The sequence below is a fragment of the Anneissia japonica genome, unplaced genomic scaffold, assembly GCF_011630105.1.
Source record: "Anneissia japonica isolate Jap-2015-1 unplaced genomic scaffold, ASM1163010v1 scaffold288108_len519018_cov203, whole genome shotgun sequence".
NCBI classification, from domain to species: Eukaryota; Metazoa; Echinodermata; class Crinoidea; order Comatulida; family Comatulidae; genus Anneissia; species Anneissia japonica.
Genome location: NW_022728501.1, coordinates 111,950 through 138,062, shown reverse-complemented (window position 1 = coordinate 138,062; position 26,113 = coordinate 111,950). Strand labels below are relative to the sequence as shown.

Sequence of the window (26,113 nt, the reverse complement as noted above, 5' to 3'; positions counted from 1 at the left end):
TGTTATTATTGTTGTTATAATAATAATAATAATAATAATAATAATAATAATAATAATAATAATAATAATAATAGTAATAGTAATAGTAATAATAAAAACAACAATAATAATATAAGTAATGAACTTATTTTAATTGTTAATTATTTTTGTATTTTCACACACATATATATATATATATATACATATATATATTTTTATAATGTATTTATACTGCTAGTCCATGTTTCCCCCATTGCTTGGAGAGCCACTCAGACAGTAATTAATTTTACTTTTTGGTAATCCTGCCGGCTCTTGGGGAAAACATGGATTACCTTTTCGAATTTTCTGAATATTTTACTGTATTGTTATGATAAAAAAAAAAGGCGAAATAAATGAAATGAAAATATCTATTCTCTTTTGCATGTAATTTGTAAAACAACTGTCCAACATGCACCATAAAGTAACATTAGTACTTTTAAAAGGTACAGAAATCTACTTTCGCTCTATTCGTAATTCTCAGTTGTGTAGAGGGCCTCTCTTTCAGGCCCATATGCTGGGTTGTGAATGATGGGGGAAGGGGTATTTTTCCGGGAAAATAGACCAAACTTGACTGGGGAAGGTGGCCAGGGTCGCCTATGGCATAACTTCCCAATCTAGGTGGATCTTCAGCACTGGATGGGGTGTTCGTCCAAACCCAACTCCCCTCAGTGTATGGGTCTGTTTTTACAATTCTTAATTATTATTGTGGGCATTATTAACGCTAATTCAATTACATTCAAGAGGCTGAGAGTAGGTGTTTTTAATGAAAATATATTATCCACACACAATATGACTGAAATTAAATATTCCCAATCTAGGTGGACCTCCAATTCTGGATAGGGGCTTCGTCCGCACCCCAAACCACCCTTCCATCAGTGTACGGGCCTGTCTTTGTAATTGTTCAGTTTTTGTGTTATTAACATTGTTATTTCTTTATTGTTTTGCTGGAAATTTAATAAAATATATAATATAAAATTTGCTATATTATGTCAAATATACTCTCTTATCTTTTCAACTGTCTTTTCAAACTGAAAACATTAGAAACTTGTTATCATTAATACTGTTTAATTGATTAATTAAAACCAATTTTACTACCTTGGCAATTTCACAGCTTTTGTTGTCTAAAATAAACGTAATATCTCCTTCAGTGAACAGAAATAAACTACAAATATGTGTACACTACAAATTTAATCTTGATTTTTTCACTTCCATATTTCGTAAATGACACAAGTTGGACCTTTTAATATCACTGTTAGGAGTCGTTCACAATTACCAACATTTTCACAAGTGTACAAACAGTACGCTAGGGGGAGGGCGCAGACTTTTACATTATGAAAAATGTTGATTCAAAATAACATGCAATATTTAAAATGATCAGATTTTTATGACCAATTATAATGTAACGATGGATATAATATACATTTTTATATTAAACCAAGTGCAGTACTTTGGTTGACTTCACAAAAAAATGGAGAATGGTTTTGCAAATCAAAATTTTTTTATGTACACTTTGAAGGGGAGGGAGGAAGTACCGAAAGAGAGTACTGTTTGTACAAACTGCGAAAATGTTGATAATTACGAACGACTCCTTAATATATTTAAATCAAATTGCTACAATCATCTGAGCACTTGCATTGTTATGCATTTTGTTTGAATTTAGGCTTTAGAATCCTTGTAATAACACATAATTCTATAACACACAAATTAAAAAAAACATAAGATGAATGCACAAACTCTTTCCTTATCAAATCCATGTTTATACCTGAAAGAAACTTGATCTGAACTGGGTGCGTAGGCCCAGGTATGGGCTAAGGAAATATTGATCTAACCTCACTTGCACTATGTCGTCTATATTATACAATGCTTACTTTATCTAGGTACAAAAGTCGACAAAATGTACCCAAACACTAAACATACTCCCCATCGATTTTGTTGACTGCTGTTCAACAATATGTGAAAGGATGCCACAATGAAGAATAGCGGGATACTTTGATTCCAACTTGGTTGATTAAACCGAGGAGCTCCTCGACTAAACAATAGAGGTATTATTATACCTCAGTGATTAAACATTAGCTACCCGAGTAGGACTAACATTTTAATGGCTCAGGTGAAACAAGTTCATCTTTATTGTTAGAAATTTGAAAGGAACAGTAGCTTGGTGTTAAGACATGTCCTCTATTTCAAATTCTAGGACCTTGATTTCATATTCATAAAAAGGAGAACTATTTTCTCACACTCAAATCCTTATGCCACATTATAGGATACTAACAATACCGTAAAACCTCGAATAGAAGCCAAATGAACTTAATCTCGAGAAGAAGCAATTTGGAATTGAAGCCCCCTCCTTAGTTTGCAAAAGCAGCCTCGAAAACATGCTTGGTTTATGAACAGTTATTTAGGTGATTTAATGCCAGTTCGTACACTCCATGATACAGAATGATGTTACAGTGATCATATTTATTGCTTTATAATAGTAATTCCCAAAATTTACAGCATTCATTTGAAGAAGCCCCACTCTTTACTTTGCAAAAGTAGCCTTGAAAAGGAGCCCATCCAAAGTTCACAAAGAAAAAAGAAGCCCAGGGCTTCAATTCGAGGTTTTACGATAGAACTTTTATGCCATCTAGTTAACAGTGTTATAATTATTAAACTATTCCTTTTTAGACTTCTACTTCTTCTATCTGTCTGTCTGGAAAACTGATGGTTGCAATTCAAATATAATGTATTCTAACCATATTTCGCATGAATTTACATGCAATAAGATAATGCAATTACACTATTGCATTGTTTTTTCAGTCAGTTTTGGTAATGGTAAATATAAATAATAAATATTCTAATCCTCAAATGGGTTTAATATATCTGCAAAAATTGTACTCTATTCTATAATAATAATATGGTCAGAATTCCACTCCAAATATGGTAAAACAACTACCTTAATGATTATGACAGCGCAAATTTAATACCCTGTACCTAATTAAACGATGCACTGGTCAACTAAATAGCTCGCTTAAGTCCAAGGCTGCGCTTGCTCATGCATGAAGCGCGGAATATGCACGGCCTAGAGTTTCCAGCTCACATGGCATACAAGCGGAAAATTCTGCAATCGTGCATAATGGAGTTATTTTGCAGAGTGCAGGGGTCAATGCCTGTGTACAATTCCTAGGATGTTTTCTACACATTAATTTGACTTCTATAATCTTTTTGTATCAAAATTGTCTGTTGATTAATATTTTGTTATTATGTTGGTTGCAGGTTATGGTATTATGGTTAAGATTTAGCCTTGTTACTGAGGTTCCACGTCCAATTCTCTGGATATAACCCACAAAATCAGCTCAATTTTGTGTTCAAATGGGTTGGGCTTTTACACAAGGAATTACGGTAAATTATTTACTGACATCCGAGTTACAAATATCTATGGGACACATAAGTAGGCCTAAACATTCAAATATTCTGTTTATCTTATTTTAACCTGAAAAGTACTTTAATTTCTCTACTGTAGTTAAATCTGTTATTTTTTAACAACAAAGTTTTTTTTAACCCTGATATTATCTGTTTATACATTTTGTTAATAACAAAAGAAAAATAAATAACCCACAGGCTGTAATTCCTATCTTTTCATCTCATTCTCCAATTACAAAAATGCACTTTTCATATTGTACTGTAGGTTAATTTTTGAAAGAAAGAATTCTTGTGTGTTATTAAGCTACTTGACTACCCATAAGATGGTAATGACATCTGTTCATCAATTTTGGAAGAAAATACCTCAAAACTGCTATTTTGGCAAAGGCACCAAATTTGACAGGTTACTGCAAAATTGATTGGATTTGAGAACTTTTACATATAGTAATGTGAGAAACATTTTGAAAATAAATACTACTAAAAAAATAACTGACTGATGAACCAGAACTCTTCACTAGATTTTTTTCTGATCTAAAGCCAGTGGCTTGAAAGTTATGATTAATAAAACAGTTCAAATTTAAATTATGGTGTTTGTCAATTACCTTTGATTAATATTTCTCTCTGTTAATATACACTGTTCACATTTTGAAAAAAAAAAAAAAAAAACATTTTTGGATTGCATTCTGGGTAATATTATTATATTGACCCAAAAGGTTTTCAAAATCAAAGAACTGAGTAGAAACTTTTGACAATTTTTTTAACCAACAATCAAATATATTATGTTTGTAAGTAGAAACAAGCAGAAACAAGCTCTAAACTGTGAAAAACAGACCTAAAACTGACCATGTACTTCAATCTTAATAATATGAAATTTTAAAGCGTGACACTTCCCTTTAAAAAACAGAATGATTGAGTAGCTAATGGTAAACCCCTCCAAGCAAACCAAGCCCTGATTTCTCATGTTAGTGTTAGTGAGAAATTTCCATTTCTGCTGAAAGACTATATGCATGTGTGACAAACTTAAATTTCGGCCAATTACAAAAACAAACATGTTTCTCATTCCTTGCTACATCTCTTTTTTGATCATTTTCTTTTTTAGAAAAATGAGGAAAACACCCAAAAAATCCTTGCTACATCTCTTTTTTGATCATTTTCTTTTTTAGAAAAATGAGGAAAACACCCAAAAAATCCTGCAGAAATTTAAATATAGAAATGTGAAGGCATGTGTCGTGGCCATCTTTCTAAAAAAAACAAAAACAAAAACGCAAGAACAAAATAATTTGAGGTATATCTTTACCTTCCCCACTCTACAAATATTTAATTTCATTATGAAACCTATGCAATACATTATTTTAATTAATTGAATGAATGACATACACACACTCATGAATATTTATAACATAACATTCTGATCACGCTTTAACCTAATGCATAGTTTGTAAATGGCATCATACTACACTAAATTGAATAGTAGGCCTATTCTTTTAAGCCGACTCACTCAAGCAAATCCACCATGTCATATCATTAATGAAAATTAAAAACAGATTCAAATGTCATTTCTCTAGTTAACAAAATGATGTAATTTGGGGGTTACATTTAAGTTACTATTACTAGTATTTATTTACATTATTAAATCACTTAAAATTATGGTATTTATTGTTGTATTGTTAATAGTAGGGAGGTCTAGTGTCTCCCTGAATATTAGAAACACCAGAGGTTGCTGTAGTGAAACAAATTATCGTCAGTAAGTGAAACTTTTTAACATTTTATTCACCTACATTTACTATGCAATTAGTTGTAACAGTGTTTAATAATGATCATTTATTTAATCAAATTCAAAATCAAAATACAGTATATGACTAATAACAAGATAATTGGCACACCTAATAAATTTTTAAGCATATTCACTAAGGTATTTAACCTTCCTGGAACTGTTTCTGGAAGAAAATATGACAATCAATAATCACACTAACAAATGCATAGAAAGTTTTGGAAGTGCTTGGTGTCATCCATAAGATTAAATCAATGTAACCATGTGAATGCATGTTAACTATGTACAGTGTACTTGTACTCCCTGTATTAAGATGCAAAGTACATCATGGGAATCTACATATCCTAGCAACCAAAATCATAAACCAGATAAAATCTCTACCCTAAGGAATATCTTTATCAGTTTATCACATTACTGCAATTAAAACAAAAGTTTCTAAAAGGGTTATATCCTCAATAAGGTCAAACTAATTTAATGCCATGTGAAATCATGTTAGCTATCACAATGCCCTTATATTATCTGTATTAAGTTATGCATGTGATGTTATGTCTCCGAGCAACCAAAATCATATCCTTCAGGGGAAAAAAAATCTCTGAAGAATACTAGTAATGTACATGATCTCCAACCCTCATCAGCATTTGAAAAAAAAAATGGATTTATGTATCAAAAAAAAAAGTTATTACCTATGGCATTTGATATTTTATTTAGAGCTTTGGTTAATTCCATAATAATTGTCAAACAAGAAATAGATCAACCTTGTGCCCATGACCTAAAAACATACAAGGATAAGACAACTTAGTATTTCATATCACTGACAAAAAATCTGTAATTACAGTAATCAAAATCTGAAAGAATCCATTATGAGTGCATTTAAAAGACACTTTCATTTGTTTGTCAGTTTCATTGTTCTTTGGACCAAATATTAAATGAAATGAAAATCAAATCAAAATACTACTGAAAACTACAATATTTAAGGGGGAAAAAATTAGGAAATGTAATGAATAATAATATGTTTTATTACTTCTTTTTAGTTAAAAAGTTAATTTTAAATTTAAATTGCTCATTTAAAAAGTCCAAGATATAATAAATTTTGAATAAGTCAAAGATTTAAAAAGCAAATTTTCAATGAGTTATCAGTACACATGTTTAACTAAACATAATCTTAAAACTGCTGCCAAAAATTTCAAGGGCACCGGTATATGGAAAGTTTATAGGAATGGTATTATTATTATATTATATGGTATTATACAGTATATATTATTATTATATTATTATGGTATTATATGGTATTATATATTATTATATAGTATTATTAGGAATGGTATTATTATTATTATAGGAATGATATTATTTAAACATCTGTTATTGTGGTGAGAAACATATTTTTTTTTGTTTTAATGTTTAGTTAGAAGCTAATTACTTCCTTATAATAAAAAAATAAATAAATAAAGCAATTCATTTTCACCTCCCTTCAAGTTTATATTCAGATGAAGTTATACCTTTAATGATTGCTTATAATTCTTTGGGTCTTAGTTACATTCATGCAAATTATAAATTTGCATCCCATTTTCTCTTTCAATTTAAGTTAATTTTCTGAAGGCACTGAATTGTGATGAACTAGTGAATAAAAAGTATTATTGAACTGGACTATTAAGTTTGAAAAGCAATAACACTAATATATAAAAAGTATTATTTACAAACAAGAGAAATTATATGTTACCGAATGGACGGTAATATAGGTTCCTTTAATTCCAATGCATCTTTCACAGACTGCGGTAGGCTTACTGTTGAAGTAGTTAACCCACTACAAAAATATTATTTACTTATTCTTTTTAACAATGTTTGGAGGAAAATGTCCGTAAAAGGAATAACAACCTGAATTGTAGGATCTTGCAACATAACAGTGACAAAAAATGATAATCAAGTGTATCAATATCAGCTTAAATAAACAATTAACACTGATTGTATGTTTACACAAAAAACTTAATTATAATCTCATTAATGATTGGCCGAATGGCTACTCCGGTGATGTAATCTTTCTAAGTGAGTGAGATTGATCATTGGCCAATCAGAGAACGGCTGTTTCATCGTAGAATATATTACCTATCATAATAACCTGTTTTTTTAATTTGCTCTCTTTTTTTAAATTTTATTTTTTGACTGTCATATCTCATTAAACTATATCCTATTTTTCTATATCCTGAAACTATTTGAATGTCTATTTTGATTCAATTCAAATTTAACATTATTTTATGTATGTTTGCAATAGAGGTTAATTCATTTGTGAAAGTCAAAACAGGGGGGGGGGGAAGAAGAAAACGCAGATGGTAATACGTAATAGACAGGAAGGAACTAGAAAATATATTTAATTTATTTTGGACTAATTGTGGAGATTTTGTCGACAGATATGGCTGGGTATTATTTATCACACACACCTACACACAAAAGAAAAAAACTAAAGCTAATAACAGAATTTTAAAAACAAGGGATTATATAACTTAAAATGTTTAGGCCTTCTTTATATAGTTGTGTTTCTAAAACAGGGGGGGGGGGAAGAAGAAAACGCAGATGGTAATACGTAATAGACAGGAAGGAACTAGAAAATATATTTAATTTATTTTGGACTAATTGTGGAGATTTTGTCGACAGATATGGCTGGGTATCATTTATCACACACACCTACACACAAAAGAAAAAAACTAAAGCTAATAACAGAATTTTAAAAACAAGGGATTATATAACTTAAAATGTTTAGGCCTTCTTTATATAGTTGTGTTTCTGCTGTCTCTGATTGTTTTTTTATGTTTATGTAAGGACCACAATGGAAATAAGTTTGGTACTTTATTGTGATCTTTATCCTTTTGAATATGATGGTATTTCAATCACATTACTGATAAATTTGGTTTGATGGATTTGACGCCATAGAAATATCTCGAGCTAAAATATACTTTATTTATTATACAAGTGTATTCTCTAGTAATTTTCCATGAAAACTATTCTGTCATTACAATAATGTTAATGAGATCCATTATAGTGTAGATTAAATTAAGGGGTATTATAGAGATCCAAAGTGACAGCTCGGATCTGTAGATTGTACCAAATGGGTCAGAGGTTAAAATAGTAGCACTTAAGCAACTGTCTACTGGATGTGATGATGGATTGGCTAATTACTGTCAATGAATATTTAATCTAGGTTGTGTCTAGTATACAATACAATGAATCTAATTTGTTTTATGAAATGAAAATTACAAATGAAAACAATCAATTAAATACTGTGTAAATAACAATTAATTTGTAATCATACATAAATTTGAATATATTTTGATTATTAAAATTTCTAACCTTTTGATCTTTTAAAATTATAAATATACATTTTGATATTCATTACAGGGGCATAATGTGAAGCACTTAGAGGCCTTATTGGCATGAAATGCTATGTAAGTCTAGCATATTATTATTATTTTAAAGTCAATAACATATTTTTAAAAAAATAAATGTTTTATTTGGATTTGTATAACACATTACAATAGAATACCACAGTTGTGTCGTCACAATGCCAGGTGGCGCCCTATGTTGCCAACCAGATGTTGGCGACCGTTCATTACGCCTGAATGACTTCATAGTCTTTCTGGAATAGGAATTTTAAAATCTAATATTTTACCATCAAAATGTACTAAAAACATAGAAGCTCGCATTATATTAGTTATCGAACACACATTTAATCATCAATTAAAATTTACAAAGAAAAACTAAGCTACAACATCTTAATAATTACGTTAGAAACTGGGATCAATGGTTTTGTCAGTGGAGATAATGGCGTCCGGTTGAACTCATTTTGCAACGATAGCAACGGAGTAGTATCATGTGTTATCGTGACGTAACACTGTAGTACTCTATAACCATACCTGTAGTTAATATTAATAGGCCCATAACCAGCTTGAGTTAGGGGAACAATTTAAAATATGAACGGAAATCACTTTGTGTACAGGTAAAGGAGGTGGTTCCACCATGGAGGTATGGTTTCATGGATTTTTTGTTTTTTGATGAATAGAACAAAATTGCAAATTGATATTACAATAATTTATGTAAAGGGACAAACATTATGTTGAGTGTTGATGTTGAATTTAGTGTTAATGTTGAAAACAGACTAAATTTGAAAAGGATTATATTTCTTCTCAGAAGAGATATAATACTATTATACAGGTAGATCATTCATTAACAACAAGTTAAAAATATTCAGTACTTCAACAGTTCACTGTATGTGATCTATGAGGAGACAATGGTTCTCACAGCAATAATGACAATACATCTTCAGTAGCATGACATTATTGGATATGTGTTGGCACTGTTGCCATGGGAACCACTAATTAGTGATGACACAAAGGTAGCAGCTATTCCATGGATTATATCATGCCAATTGGAAGTTTTTTTCTTCAGAACTGAACAGCTCTGGACATTTACAATATAAAATAAAGCAGGAATTGGATTTTGGATTATTAGGCCTAAATTTAGCTGAATCTCTTCTTATTATTACTGTATACAATTTCATATAGTTTATAAAACTTCCCCCTTCCTATATTTCACCTTAATTTCCCACTTGAACCAAACTGCAAGATTAGAATCATAATGGTATACACTTTTATATAATAACCACTGAAACATCACCGAGGCTCAGTGTTCTATGTTTATGCCAATTTCAGGCACAAATATTCTTATTTTGTTCTTATTTTACACAATTTACAAAGATAGAAAATATTATTGTACAGCAGTATATTACTGTACTGTATTACAGATGGTATTGCATAGTCACAACTACTGCACATAAGCTATAGGTAAGTCCAGTTGATTTTTTATTACATAAAAACCTAATTTGACATTTTTTCCTCAGCCTCAATTTGTTCTAATTTTTAAAGCAAGTTCAGCCTCAGTGTTCTTAGAAATTTGTTCCTATAAAAAAAAAATAGTGTAGAAAAGGAAATAGTAAAGTTAATCTTGATTAAGAAGCTTAAAATGGTTAGCATGGATTAGGAAGGAGGAAGGAAAGGATATAAAAATACTGTTTAGTGATGACACAGGTAAAGTTAAGCAATATAAATGTTATTATTATTGAGGAGGAAGAAAAATATTTTTTTAGATCGGTGATACAGGTTAGGTTTGTTTTTCAAACTAAAATTAACCATACATTTAAAGCCCATTACAGAAAAATTAATCTTTGGCTTGAATATTGAAAGAAATATTTATTGTAAGTAAAGTATGTCTGGAGTAAAGTATGTCTGGAGTAAAGTGAACTGGAGTAAAGTGAATACTGGTACAAATGTATTGTTTAATTCCCCAAGGTTAAGTATAATTACTTGTGAAGAATCTGAAATGGCAAAAAATAAGTTCCTTTTTGACACAACTTCATCAATGAGTCATTTAATCAACCTAGCATTAGAATCCTCATCCAAAAACTCGTTTCCTAGCAACTACCATTCAGTTTCCTCGTTTACTCTGAAATCTCCACATGTCTACTTCACCCCACGGGAATCGTAAATTTTATTGTTTCGACAAGAAATATTGGCACGACCTCCAACTCATGAACTACATTTGGAAAATACTTTTTTTTTAAATGCAAATTATACATCAAAGAGAGTTTTTACTGCCTTTTCTAAAATACTGGCATCCAGTGCTTTTTGAATTTGACAATTCTTCACCTTTTTCACCTCTAAGGTATTTTCATTGTATTATGCACTTATAAGACCTACATTATTAATAATAATATTTATTATTGATGCCTTAATAACAAAATTAACTAAAGCAACTGTCTGTAGACCTATTTGATGGTTAATATTCCTGACAACCACATGATAAAACTATCAACAACTTTGGCTCAATTATGTTTAATTTACCCTTCTGCAATGGCAAACCCAGCCTGAAAGGTGGTGGGGAGGAGATGGCTGCTTTTGTTATAGTTTTCAGAATACATCGGAAATTCCAATTCTACACTGAAGCAAAATCGTAGAACTTCTTGCAAAATGGTTATTCCTAATTTGGAAATGGTAGATCATTAATAACAAAATTCAAGCACACATTTTTTGGTACCAAATATGCATAATGTTGATCTGATGCCGATTCACCCAATCCTGACAGAGTTTTGCACTATTTAAGCAACAATATTTTGTGTTCTAAGGAAAACTCAGACACATATGAATTTCCACCTCCCATAGCACTCTAGATTCTTTAACTCTATGAATACCAAGGAGGTATCAAACAATATTGTTTTTGCATATCCTTGGTTATACCAAGGAATTTTAACTATACAACGTCCTTATAGCCACAATCCAGTTAGTGGTGTCTATACGACAGACGAAAATTTATTTTTCAACTTCTTTCACAAAAGCACCCTTGCTCTTAGGTGTCGTAATTCCTGAATTGGACTACTTAATTTTAAAAGAAAATATTTTAATCCAGCCTAACGCTTTCTGTTTCAGTGGATCATTTTTCCCCTTCTATTTATTGTCTTCCTTTTCTAAGTTTTATTGTAATATCGTTCTTGTGTGACCTTTATTGCTTTGTCCTTTTAAATTTTTCTTGTGATTTCAACTGTACACAGACTTGAGGAAGAACAACGTAATTTTTATATATGAATTTTTACTGCTGAATTGATTTTTACCATCGTTATCATAATAAACTCGCGTTAAAATATTTCTTATACAGCTGAGCAGTTAGTAGTAGAGCCTAGCTGAACAAACATTGATTTTGATCATTAGGTCCATAGGTTCTTTTTAACTTAATGTGTAGCTTACTCAGATTATATGCTCCTCACATCTTAAAATTAAATTATTATTGGAACAAACTGCCAATTCTGAAATATATTGTTTTCAGTTTCTTGTTGCTTTGTGAAAGTGTCACCTAACTTTTGAATTAAAGTTTTATGTTTAGCTCTCTTAGGCAAGACTTTTTTATACCTTGATTGGCAAACTTTTTTTTTTAAAAGATTGTCAGAGGAAGGCAGAAAAAAAATTTTCTTATTTAGCAAATGGTTTTGAAAAGAATTAGAAAAAAAATTTGTTGTTGAATGTAAGCAATGTATAGTAGTAAGCAGCAGGCAAAAAATTGGCCAAAAATAAAATTTTATTTTTATTCAAAATAATCATTAATGGGCGGTAGATTCGCTAAACACGGTACTTATAAAATGGGGAAAAAAAAACAAACCCCACTTTAATCCACACAACCTGACAGCTTCAAGAGAAACTACATACTAAATAGTGCAACGCAATATCCAATATAAAAAGAAGTTGAAGCAATTCAATGAACGCCTACTTGAGACAGAACAAACTAAGTAAAATCAACTATCAATATACCGTACATAAAAGTGAATGCATTTTATGTCAATGGTCTCATAACATGAAGACTGTAAAACCGCAGCTCTCTATTAATTATGGTTGCTGTGTATGCTGAAAACCTACGTTAATATCCAAAAAATATTTAAACCAGATGAAGCTAATTTCATTTGAACACGTACGATCTGTAAAACCCGACAATCACTGCGACTGTTGTCGGCCCAAGCGACTCCATGGAGAAGGCATTACCATGACATCCATGCATTCAACAGAACGTCTTTAATGACAAAAGATGATCTCTTCAGACTGTCACCGACAATCAGCAGATGGGGTTACCGGTACGCGTCGTCTAACGCTCACAGGGAGCAGAGTTTGATTCGTCGGCTGACGGTCATACGACACAGCGAGTGCGCGTTAACAAGCATCGTTTAACCAACGAGCATCAGCCGACAAGAGTAAGTGCCTGATTACTCATGCCCATAGACAGACATACATTGTGCATAAATAAAAATACATACAAGTACAGAAGTTCTATGGTTCCTACTGCTTAGAATTTGAATAGGAACCACTGCACTTTCACTCCCCATAATGACAATCCAGAGGTGACGGAACTAGGGGGTGCAGTGTTATGGAGAGTAATGTGTGACCGGAAATGGTCTGCAGTCAGTTGGTTGTTACCATGCGACAGTGATGTTGGAGTATATAGTACAGTAATATGAAACTATTAGGCCTAATGAATGAATAAAGTTCAGAGTTTGTCGGGTAGTGAAATGATTATTCCACATTTTAAGTGCTCCCTAAATTCATAAGTGTAAGCTCATTACGGTGATTAATTCAATTAGCGAAGATATGGAGACAATTATTTCGAATCCCTCTTTCCAAGACGGGATGCAAATGCTTTGTGAAAATGAGTACGCCGCGGTACTCATTTTCACAAAGAAATACACACGACTGGTTAGCTAACAATTATGTCAATGTTACATGAACACCTGGGAAGGAAGGTGCAATCACGCTGTTACCTAGCAAACGTCTGTACTGTATGGGGGAGGGGCTGCTGATGTACTGTGTAGCGGGGGACGATAAGGCATAAGACTAGGCCTAAGCCTAACTAAGACAGTGGAATTATATGTGATAGAGAGTACACTTTCGGAAGAAATAAATTAAAATAAGAAAAAAAAAATAACTAAGAATAATTCATTTGCAGAGGTACCTTGTTTAAGTATTATACAATGCTAACAATGCGGCACTTGTAGCCCTGGCTTGGGCAAGGCATCCATGTGCAAAGCAGTGGTGTTTGTTTATCCATGAAAAAAGCACGCCACCGGGAAAGTTTGCCTTACCAGGAAAAGGTGACGTATCTAGCTTATGACGTATGCATGCTAACTAATATGATTGTGACGTCACCAAAAAATGAATATTTTCTATTATAACCAAAATATTAATAACTACAAAGTTTATGGGCGTAAATTCCCTTAATACGAATGAAGGGTTGCACAATCTCCTTGCCATACAAATTACACGTTCCACTTTTGACCCTGAGTTGTGCTTTGAACTCGCCGCTGAGGGCGGCGTTCCGGGAACCCTGCGTCTAGAAACCACAAAGATAAATACAAAACAAAAGCCAGCTTATTATTAGCCCCACAGTAATGCAAACAGGTGGGTAGAAAAGAATAAGAATTTTCAGACATCATTGTCTACAACCAGGTACTCAGGTTTACCTAAGGGGACTTCTTAAAAAGTAAGATTTCATTTAGTAGGCCTACTCATTACTCTGGCCTTGTTCATTATTGGGGAGTTCATGGCAGTAATCACCTAGGTAAAAGAAAAACAACAATGGTGTACAGAAAGGTGTGTTGAAGTGGTATAAGATATCACCATGGTAGAGTTTCTGTCTGTGATGATATGCGGAGGTTCAATACTGTTCTGTAAACATCCACTTGTATAAAAAAAAAACTTTTAGTTGCCTTAGATACTGTCATGCATATATTTTATTTAATTAATTTATATTTAACAATATATAATTCTAATAACATTTGACTTTAATGTTTTATTTATTTCAGTATAACTTTACTGTTTATTTCATTAAATTTTATATTTTAACTACCTTTTCTTCAAAGCTTAGTATTATTAATGTTTTCTGTTTATATTCGCCAAATTTCTCTTTATTCTCTCTATCTTAGATTTGTATATAATTTAAAGTTTTAGTTTTATTTTTAAACTTTACCACTATGACATACACAAACTCTGTTTCGTTTTTTGTACATCTCAAATTGCATAACATCATGTCCAACAAAATATATACAGATTCTATGTCTTTTCATCAGCATTACTACAGTTAATTACTAAACTCTCATCTTCTACTACATTTATTATAAACAACCACTCTCTTTCCTCTCATACATTTATAAACACTGAACAGACCACCGTATTGGAGCCACAGATACTGATCACATTGGTTTGTACAGCAAGTAACCATCGAGGATATAGAACTTTATAAAAATTCTATATTTTTTTTTAAGGATGAATATTTTTATGTTAATTTGACAGTTCCTGTTTAATGAATATTATTAATTATACCATAATTTATTCATTCTGAATCTTCAATAGATAAAAATGTTTAAAATTACATTCTTCTAACAAATATAATCAATCATTCACACAAAATGCATACGCTGTAACAAATAATATAATTATCTTTATTATCTGTGACATAGAACATCATTCCAACCAACAGTATTATCCAAATAGGGTTTCAAGTCATTTTTGCTGGCAGCCCAAATATATGCTACTAAACAAATGCTTTTTTTCATGGTTAACAACACATGGTGCATATGAAGACAGTTTCTCTGTTATTGAACCAAAATTAATGTGGGCCAATTTAAATCAAATATTAACCAACATTACATACAGCTCTTAGTAACCCTGCAAAATATTATGAATTGACTGATACTGTTACTCCCTCTCTGTGACACAGCTTTCTTAGGCCAGACTTTTGTTTATACGTTGTTTAGCAAATACACTGCCTGCCAATGATTTTGAATAAAAATAAAATTTTATTTTTGACCCTGAAATCTCCAAAAATAAGATATGTTTCTTTTTATTTTTTATAAATTTAAACATTCACCAATAAAATTTTATTTTTCTTTTCTCCTCCATCTGGATGTGTGTGGCAAAACTCTTTGCTAAATGAAGAATTTTTTTTCCCGCTCTTCTCATATAAGTTTACGAAACAAATTATTTGCTAAATTAATTATTACTATATCAAAGATGTAATATCAGCACACTGAAACAAAGATTTATTAAAATCATCATAAAAAACAATGAAAAGAACTATAATAATATGACCACTTTAAATATTGCTGATAGTAATACCTACATCACTTTTAAAATATACCACAGAAAAATGACTTACTGGTACATATATTAATAAATACTATTTTTTTTTCATAGACGTTTTTTAAAGATAACAAATGTACATTACAAATATAAATAAAAGATATCAAAGATTTAAAGAAAAGCTTTGTATAAAAACAATATTATTTAGATATCATAAAACTGATCAGTCTGTTAATTGACCAATTTCATCATAAGATGATACAGATGATGACATACAGTATATGCTATTGCCCTAAAAATATAACATGGCAATTTCTCAACTGATCCCAAGCGACATTGAAAATACAACACTTCATAAAATAAATAAAACTTTTAATTTTTCCTGCACATAGACTACAGTTAAACGTTCACTTTGCATAATTAATGAAGAAATTTCATATCCATCAACAGGTATTAATGATGTCATCATGCCATGCATATTATTTAAGTAATTTATAAGCATGAGGAACACTCAACGCATCAACACCGATAACACTGCACGCTAAAAATAGCAATTAGCTCGCGCTTACATGCAATTAGCACTTACAGTAATGTATGTTCACTAAATACATCCCTGGAACACTAGTGCATCGCCAGTTTCCATAGTTCTAGGTTAATCTGGTAGGATCAATTATTTTCACAAACTTAGGGAGTGTCTTTCTTTTTAATTCTAGTTTAAACCTCTCTAGGAAAGATAATGGTCTGTTAATATGTTCCTGGAATGTAATGGCCTCGTTAAATCTAAGAATTAATATTTAACTTACCTTTCTTAAGTTCTGATTGACCCATTTGGTGAATGTTTTCTTCTGAACTTCATCCCGTTCATCTGAAATTCATGAGATTGAATAAATATATTTATGCCAAAATATATTATGGTTAGTGCATATTTTAACAATTATTACCACATTAGGTGTAATAACAGCACATTGAAACGAAGGTTTACTAAAATCATCATAAATATGAAAAGAATTATAATATTATGACCACTTTAAATATTGCTAATTGTAATACCTAAATCACTTTTTAAATTTACCACAGAAAAATGACTTACTGGTGAATTTATTAATAAATACTTCTTTTTTTTCATAAAGGCATTTTTTATAGATAACAAAGGTACATTACAAATATAAATAAAAGATATCAAAGATTTTAAGAAATGCTTTGTATAAACAATTATTATCTGGATTATAGATTAATTAGAGGAATTGATCGTTCTGATAATTGATCGATTTCATAATTTTAAAAAAAAGGATGTTTACATTTTAAAGATGATACAGATGATGACATATGCTATTGCCCTAAAAAATTAAAGGCATTATTCTTTGGAGCTTTCATTCCTCTCTTTACAATGTAATCCTGCCATCCTATTTTTAAAACATCCAATGTATTTAACTCACTTAAAAGGACATAAAACAACTACCGTTATTCATATTTTGGGAAAATGAATGGGAGTAGATGTTATAAAGTGAGGTAGTAAGTAACTACCATACCTACACAAGATTAGGAAGCATAAAACATACAAGGATACAAGCAGACTGTATTCATGATTCACCCACTACAGGGGAAATGCCATGGCAGAATACAACATGAAACATGACCTGCCTCAAACAGCCTCAGGCAGAGTATTGTTGATGATAAATGATTGATTGTATTTATTAGAGCTTATTGTTGATGCTAATTTTCAATTTACAAGTCCCTCGTTTTACCTTACTTAAATTATAGTATCACTGTGTGGGGCTATACTGCAAAACAAAATCTAAATTGTATATTTGTTCTACAAAAGAAGGCACTTAGGTCTATTTACAATGTCAATTACCTTCATCATTCTGCTCTATTTGTTTTTTCAAACTCGCTCAATATTTTTGATTTACTTACAAAAAATATTGCTGTCTTTATTTTTCAATTTAAGTCTAATCAATTGCCTCCAAACTTTAGTTCATACTTTCAGAATTTTAGTTCAATCCACAACTACAATACTAGAAATAGGAGTAACTATGTTTATGAGCGTTTAAAATTGTAAATGGCCAAAGTGATCTCATTTCAAGGTGCTAAAGTTTGGAATGAATTACCAGATCATTTAAAAACAATTAATATTAATGCTTTTAAATACAAATTATATTCATATCTAGTTTCTTCCACCACGTGAATTCCAGGTTCTTAGTTGCTTTTTACATTAATGTAGGCCTATATTATATTTTATTATACTATATATTTTGATTTGTCATTTTTTTTAATCAAGATTTATTTATTGGACACACTCTTATGTTCAGGACCCCACAATTAAAGCTTGCTTACAGTGGGGTACTTTTTTCACAATAATCTTGATTTCCTCAACTTACAAGAATGAATGTTATTGTTGTATAACATGACCTCTGTCCAACTAAACATCAATTGTCTATGATTGATTGATTGATTGATTGATTGACTGATGGATTAATCTAATTTAGTTGTAGCTAAGTTATATAAGTTATGGTTTTGCATGGTTCTCATTACATCTTCCTAAAAATGTAGAACTTACCTGATTTGGCGTGGTAGATTGTGCGTTTCAAACTACTAAGTGCATCCTCTATTTTAAAAAATCCTTTTTCTTTATTTTTTTTAAGGCTCAATAGCAAACTTAATTACTTTATTAAGTGGCAATCCTTCACAAGACGAACACGGAAACAAGGTGCTTTACATTACAAAGTGTCAATTCGACTCTTAGGGAGTGGAATTGTTTTGGTCATGAGAAAAATCCTGATACTCTGACTGGAAATGGCCTGGGACCTTGCAAATTAGAAGGCAAGCAAGTTATAGCTACACTGGAAGAATTGGGAGAGTTAAGTTGTTAAAGTAACATAAATTAATCAATTTAAGCTAAGTAGAAATTGAGAACACTGCAATAATTAATCTCTATCTAATGTTTACTGAATGACAATTTACAAAGTACTTAAAAGCAAAAACAATGCACAAACAAAAATGAATAGATACAATTAGAATAATACATACAATTATCCCGGGATTTAAGTTTCAGCATGTTTTTGACAGACCTCTACTCTCTCAAAGAGAGCTAGGAGTTTCAAATAAACAACAGTATTGGACGTTTACCATCCGACTTGAAGATACAAACCCGAATCCGGTAAAGAAACTTGAATACAATCTTCAACTTTTATAAAGAGAACCTAGAAAGGTGTGGTTATCCATGCATAGCTAATAATCTGCTTCGTTTGGCAGTGGTAGTGGTAGTGGTTATGTCAACCAAGGAGTCAACCAATCAAATCCCTAACTGTACCATGTTTCTTATAATAAAGTAAACAAATAATGTTTGACGAATCTATTGTTCACCCTTGACATAAATCAGTGTTGTGTTAACACATGTGATCACAACTCTGCTCAATTACAGTATGATATTTTACAAATAAAACATCCTGCCTAATTTGAAAATTGATAATTTTAAAAATAGCAGAAAAGTAAGCTAATGCAAAGTTAATGTGCACTTAAGGAAGAGTCACCAGAAAATGGCAAACAGTGGCGTATCTAAAAAGCTCTGCGCACCCCACCCCCAAGTTCCCCACCCCCAATTGAAAATGTTTGAAGCAAAAAAAAATCATGCTCCAGTAGATAAATATAACCTAATATCATGGCTCAAAATTGTGCTTTTAGACCACAATATTTGAGTTTGGAAATCAAAATAACATATTGGATAGGCAAATTAATATTTCAGGCCCGTCCAATTTGTCAATGCCCCCCTGGTGCCACCACTGAAATTGGCTCATGATAGCTTAGTATTTTTAAGAGGTATGTAGTTGAATAGCTTGGCAGTTAAGATGCTTGCCTTTTAATCCCAGTGGCATGTTTTGGAAACCTGGAATGGGTTTTTTTCTCACAATGATTATCAACTTCACTACTTAAGTTTAATATAAAGCATCATTGTTTGTACAGAAATATCTATTTTGCTGAGTTTGTCAACGACCACCTACTGTCGATAGGATAGCCTACTGCAGTCGCGGCTACAATCTCAAATTTTGGGAGAAAAAATCTGATTGACAACTTGTCAATCCGATTTTTTTTATACAAGGCCAATATAAGTTTTAAAAAAGTCATTTTTTTAAAGCTGAGCAGCTCCACAATGTTTTTGCCAGGTGGAAAATGATTCGAGTAGGCCTCCTATGTTCCAAAGAGAATGTAGACGTAGAAGTTTGGGAGGGCCTGTTTCTCTGACGGCCACTCTTGACACTACCTGGATCTGACACTTGATAGACCTTCTTAATGTACTGTAATATATAAATAGTTATCCTAATTTTGATGGTTACATAAATTGAACCAAGGATGCTGGTATATATGAAGCCAAGAACCTTAGTTACACACAATCTGCTGCACTACAATTCTTTCATATAATCTATCACCCTTGATCTCAGACTGATATATTTTACAATGTAAACACTGATTGACTTTTGAGTTCAACATAGAGTAAAACTCAATTACGTTATTAAGTAAAAACAATTTTATCAGTTCAGTAGAAAACACTAGCAAACAAATTAATCATCATTTATCCATAAACTAATAGTGGAAAAAAAAAAAACTTTAGCCAGTGTTTACTTAAGACATAGTATACAAAAAAAAAATAAAATGAAAAAAATACATACAAAAATCCCGGGTTCTAAGTCTCTCCATTTTGGCAACTTCTACACTCTCTGAGAGAGCTATGAGTTTCCAGAAAGCCACAGGGTACAGCAACTCTGTGGTAAGACTTTCCCTCCAACTTGAGAAGTCGGATTAAGGTAAAGAAAGTTGAATACAGTCGTTGACTTTAATAATAAGCCTGTACAAAGGTGTGGTCAACCAAGCATAGCTAATGTGTCTGATTCTCTTTAGCAGTGGTGGTAATTTAAGTCAACCAATCAGGTTCCTACTACACTGTATAATATGGTTCTTTTATAATAAAGTAAACAGAAATGTTTGTTATGTTCTTCTGTTAACCTTGATATCAATCAGTGGGTGTAGATAACTATTCTCACCTATGCTCACGTACAGTATGTTGACCTGACTTCTCAATGAACCAATATACGCACACACTATGGTCTAATTTGTTTTCCCATGTTTTATATTAGAAGAAATTACTAAAAATACAGAAGGAAATAAAGTACATAAATATTTATAGTAGAAGTAATTGAAAACATGCTGCAAAAATCCTTAATGATTTTTTTAGGGTTTGCATGGCGAAGTAACTTGATAAATGCTTGCGGTAAACCATATAGTGGTGTACTGCAAGCACTTATCAAAAGTTATTTGATCACTCATTAACAAGCATCAAATAAGTTAACACAATCCAGTGAGAAACAGTTTGAATCAATTGAGTTTTTGTTGTAGCAGTGGTGTTGTTTCCCCGACTGGTGAGCCATAATTCCCCTACTATACCACCCATCGTATAAATCCCCCTCCCCCAAAGCAGCCTAAATTGGTGTTCAAAGAGGGTTGAATTTATACCAGTAAACTATGTACAAATACCTGAAAATGTTAGACTAATGGTATTTGAAGTGTCTGAATTATATGCTTTGTCAAAAAAAAATTTTCAAAGTTAAATCTTTAATTGATAACTAATAACTTTAAAAGTGCAATTTAAATATTGACTTAATTTTTTTTTTTTTTTTTACCTACACACAGACAGTATATATTCAAATAAAATCCTCCTGTTTGTCTGTATTTAATACCCTACCATAACAATTTATTGATCTGGAATGAGTCAACAACAGGGGTTCGTCACCACAATATAATTAGAGACCATCTACACAAACTCCATCAATGCCTATTGTAATTGATTAGGACATTAAACAAAGGTTCATCAATAAAGAAACCGTTAAATCTTGGTTTAAGCAGGTTTATGGTAATGTCTACTTGTATTGGAAGTAATGTAAATAGAATTCCATACAGTAACTATAAAGTGCAAACAAGTACTGTGTGCACAAGCTTTATTAAGTTTATGCTCCACAAGATCGAAAACACAGTGTTGAGAGAGTAAAGTATCTATTAGGCTTCATCCATAGCCTATCATCATCTGTAGCTAATTCACATTTGGTTGGCTCCAGTGGCATAACTAAAGGTCTTGAAATGAGGGAACTGATAGGGGGAGGGGCGCGAAGGTGAAGGGGGGGGGGTTCGATGATCAGTTGAAGGGCGCTAATTCGTAAAATATGGTGATTTTTAACTACTTGACCGTGATTTTTTTTGGTGGGGGGGGGGGCGACTAGAGGGGCACAAGTCATTTTTTAGGTGGGCATGCGTACCCCACGCCCTCCCCCAGTTAACTATCAAAAGGCAAGTCATTGAAATGCTATATAATTGTTTAATCCTGCTATTCCACTTTGTGTCTTTACAGCAATGGTGAATCTCTCTTAATATTTAGTGTGCCATGAACTTTTCCCAAAGTCTGCATGATGTGACATCTCACTCAGACACTTTTTCGTTGAATATTAATAATAATTCTAGAGAATAAAACATATCCTCCGCATATGTAAGCACCCATTCTGCCTGACATTTGAAATAGGTTCTTATAAATATAAAGCTAGGAAGAAATTCTTACTTATATTACACAAAAAAAAAAAACAATGTGATTTGCTCACTCTCCAAGCATGATTGCTAATTTAGTGCAGTAAACTGAGAGTATTGTATTACAATTTCAATTTCAGGTCCTGTTTTTTTCTAAATTTACTTCAAAGATCTTATAATAACAAGATAGAACATTCTCCGCAGTTTACGTGTAACAAATAGAAGTGTCCAATTTACGCAGATAACAATAGAAAGTAATTCTAATTGAGAGAGGGCATCCTAGTTTTACTATGGTGGTTGTTCCAGAATTTGCACGGATACCATAGATGTCTAAGTTCAAAAGTAATTGCAATTGCAAGAGGGCATCCTACACTGCATTATTATAGAATTTGCACACAGAGAACGCTATCTTTGATTTAAGATAGAAATGAAGGATAAATACAGGCAGACCAACCTTATTACATAGAGACCACATTAAAGCCCAATACATGAATAGTTAATTAAGACTTAAACCAGATGGAAAGCAAGTTGAATGTCTGTTTACCTTTCATTAAAATGCATAACTTACTTTTGTTAACCTGAGACAAAGAATACACATGGACAGTGTTGACTTTTCTCTAAAAAATAGGAGAATAAAATGCAGACCCTTAAATAATCACAAAAATGTGGAATTGCTATCTTAAAGCCTGACCAATTATATTTACATCTTTGAATAGAAAACTTGTTTCATAGGTTTTGATAACTTAAATTGTAAAATTATGATCTCTTAAATCAACCATTAGACCCAACACTACCAATCAGCAAAGGTAATAAAAATACTAAATGCTAAGAATTATTATAGGACCCAACTCAAGTATGCAAAAAATGCTGCAAAATGGATAACTAAATTTATTTATTAGGTTGTCCTCATCAATCATATTTCTCAAGACAATTTATAACCCACACTAACCCCTGTACAGGGTAATGCAGGGTAATGTATTAAAGAATGACTATTGTATTAGAAGGTGACAATCACTTTGACATGTTTAATTGAAAGTCAACAGACTGTATATCACTACAAATTTACTTCCAGTACTCTGTCGACTAAAATTAATTTTTAAAAAGAGGGAAGACAATGCTCTTCTAAATTGAATGTGTTTAGGCTTCCAACCGAATGATAGCCTTTCAAATCGCAAAATTGTTTCCCCGAGTTCTCTTCTGGAATCATTGGTCTTGAGTTTGAGACCAATGCTGTCGTTGTCTATTTGGATAAAGCCAGGCACTCACTACATTGTACGACGGTCATACGACGGTCTTACGACCAATCCAATTCCACTCCATGTGAGCACAGGTCATGTGAGCACAGGTCATGTGAGCACAGGTCATGCAACGCCGTCTGCTGATGGTCGGTGGCAGTCTGAATGGATTGTCATTAAAAACCATCCGTTGCACGCGCGTCGTCAATGAGTGCCCAGCTTAAGACACATTATCTCATTTGCCTAGTTTCTCCACCACAGCATGGAATTAAAAATGGGTACCTGATAAAGATAAATGATTTGGAACAAAGCTGGGGGCCGGGACTACAATTGACAAGTGCATTAACGTTATTATTGCTGTAAACATAGGTTCTTATCACTTGAAAATCTAGGCCAACTATCAGGGACTTTGGATTATGGATCAATGCTCTTAAATATGCATTATACAGTATGAAAATACTGTGGGAGTATATGGGTTAATTTCTTCCGCTCAGTTGTGATAACAGATACCAAATTAAGATCAGTCAATCAATCAACCATTCAATTGACATTTTAGAAACTTAATGTAAAGTGGCACTAATGATACAACTATTATTGGCTTTGCGGTAGTAAAGTAAGGGTCAGAGAAAGGCCATAAAGGCACCTATGAATATTTTTTCCGTTAAAAGGGACATAGAAAAATATTTTTTTCTACAGGGCATTTTTGATACATCATTAGTAATGAAATCCACTTTAAAATTGTAGTGTAAGCTACTTTAACCAAAAATCGTACAATCTTAGATTACAGTAGCTTATTCTGACGTCATTTTGCTAAAGGGGCAAAATCGCAATGGCCTATAACTTGCCAAGAAACGATTTTAAAGTTGATTTTGTTACTACTGACATATCAAATATCCCCTCTAGAAAAAAAAATCATCTTTCTAGGTCACTTTTAATAGATATACTGTCATACGTTACATCTCACAATGTTCCTAGTCATATTGAACTACAGTATCAAGCAATCAAGAAAGCTGATAGTATTAGATGCTGGATAAACATACCACTTTTAGTCCAACTCTCAACTAGATAGAGGAGTAGGTTGTTGAAATCATAGTACAAGAGGAATTTCTGAGATGTATTTTTGTGTGGAAATTGGTAATATTCTGACAGTCCAAACTGGAAAAAAAAGATTTACTTGGAATCACCACTGTACATTTTAGGGGAAGTAAAGAAGTCATGACATTATTTTTACCACAATGTGATGAGAAAAATATCGATGAGCAAAATCTCGAAAAAATCAAGCCTCTGGGCCATCGATTTGTCTTTAAACTTAATTAATTAGTAAATAATAATTAATTATAAGATTGTACTATTATATGTACTATTTATTGAAAGTTATGTGTCTTTATTTAGCTTGTCAACAAAATGATTTTCCTTTTTTGGACAAATAAAATTTGTGTATTCTGTATGTAACAGTAGCTCAAACACATAAAACCTGAATTACATCAATTCCAAAAATTTTAAGCCATGTTTTTATTTTACAGTTTAATAAAATGTAATTTTGTCAGTTGATGTGGAATGATGCTAACGTGACAATGGATGTCAAACAAATTTTGTTTTAGAATGTGGTTTATGGTCATTATGATTTTTGATAGACAAAATCTTGAGACGTTGATAGCTTGCGCCCATCCTGTCAGTAGCTTTCTGTTATTTTGGTGCCTTGTTTATTAGACTATCTATTGTAATGTGACCTTTTGTAAATAAATAAAATGAAAATGTGTTTGCATTATCACAACAAACCTTTGCTCAATTATCTGAGAGCATTAGGTGTTCTTGACATGAATAAACACAAGTTTATGTGAAGTAGTATAAAACTTTGGGCGTGCACATTATTGTCTAAACAATTTGAGATTCAACACAGAGAAGTGTATAGGCTTATAGAATATTTTACCTGAATAACCTAATAACCTACTTAATAATGCTCATGATCATTTTGAGGCCCAAAAGAAAAAAAATTGTGTTGCCCAAGAACGGTTTCACTGGAAATCATGGTTGGTGAACACCTTTCTCTTCTGTTTATTAATATACTGTAGGCCTCAGATTAATTTTAGGGTTCATTGTCAACCAATACTTTGCCATAATTTGCGGTTGGGAAAATGGTAACCACAGGGTAAAACACTAAGACCTTTTAAGTCATGGACACTTAGGGTAATTATGGAGGGGCATACATAGAATTATTTGGTTTGGCAGAAATTAGAGTACTGTAATGATTGATTCTGATAAAGTTGTGCTGTTAGGTGATATAGTTATAGTCTTAAATAAGAAAATCTGAGATGATAAACCCTCGCCGTGTTGCACCATATATGTACTGAAAAAGTAATGGTTTACGTTTGATCCGCTTGAGTCAGTTCGGCCTAGCCAACTGGCCTAGTATCATAGGCCTTCTGTGGCAAGCCCATCAATTTGACACACTTTCTACTCTGGCCCAT

At 32.0% G+C, this 26,113-nt stretch overlaps 1 protein-coding gene across 1 annotated transcript in view; it reads right to left on the bottom strand.

Annotated features, from left to right (window-relative positions):
• The window catches only part of LOC117114196 (microtubule-actin cross-linking factor 1-like), a 69,906-nt gene extending 49,279 nt beyond the window's left edge, over nucleotides 1–20,627 (bottom strand). The window contains exons 1-2 of the mRNA XM_033257787.1: nucleotides 20,511–20,627; nucleotides 16,650–16,711 (exon numbers count right to left, since the gene is read on the bottom strand). Coding sequence (XP_033113678.1) covers nucleotides 16,650–16,711; nucleotides 20,511–20,538 — 90 coding nt within the window. The 5' untranslated portion in view covers nucleotides 20,539–20,627. The remainder of the gene's footprint in view (nucleotides 1–16,649; nucleotides 16,712–20,510) is intronic.
• Nucleotides 20,628–26,113: the final 5,486 nt, after the last annotated feature.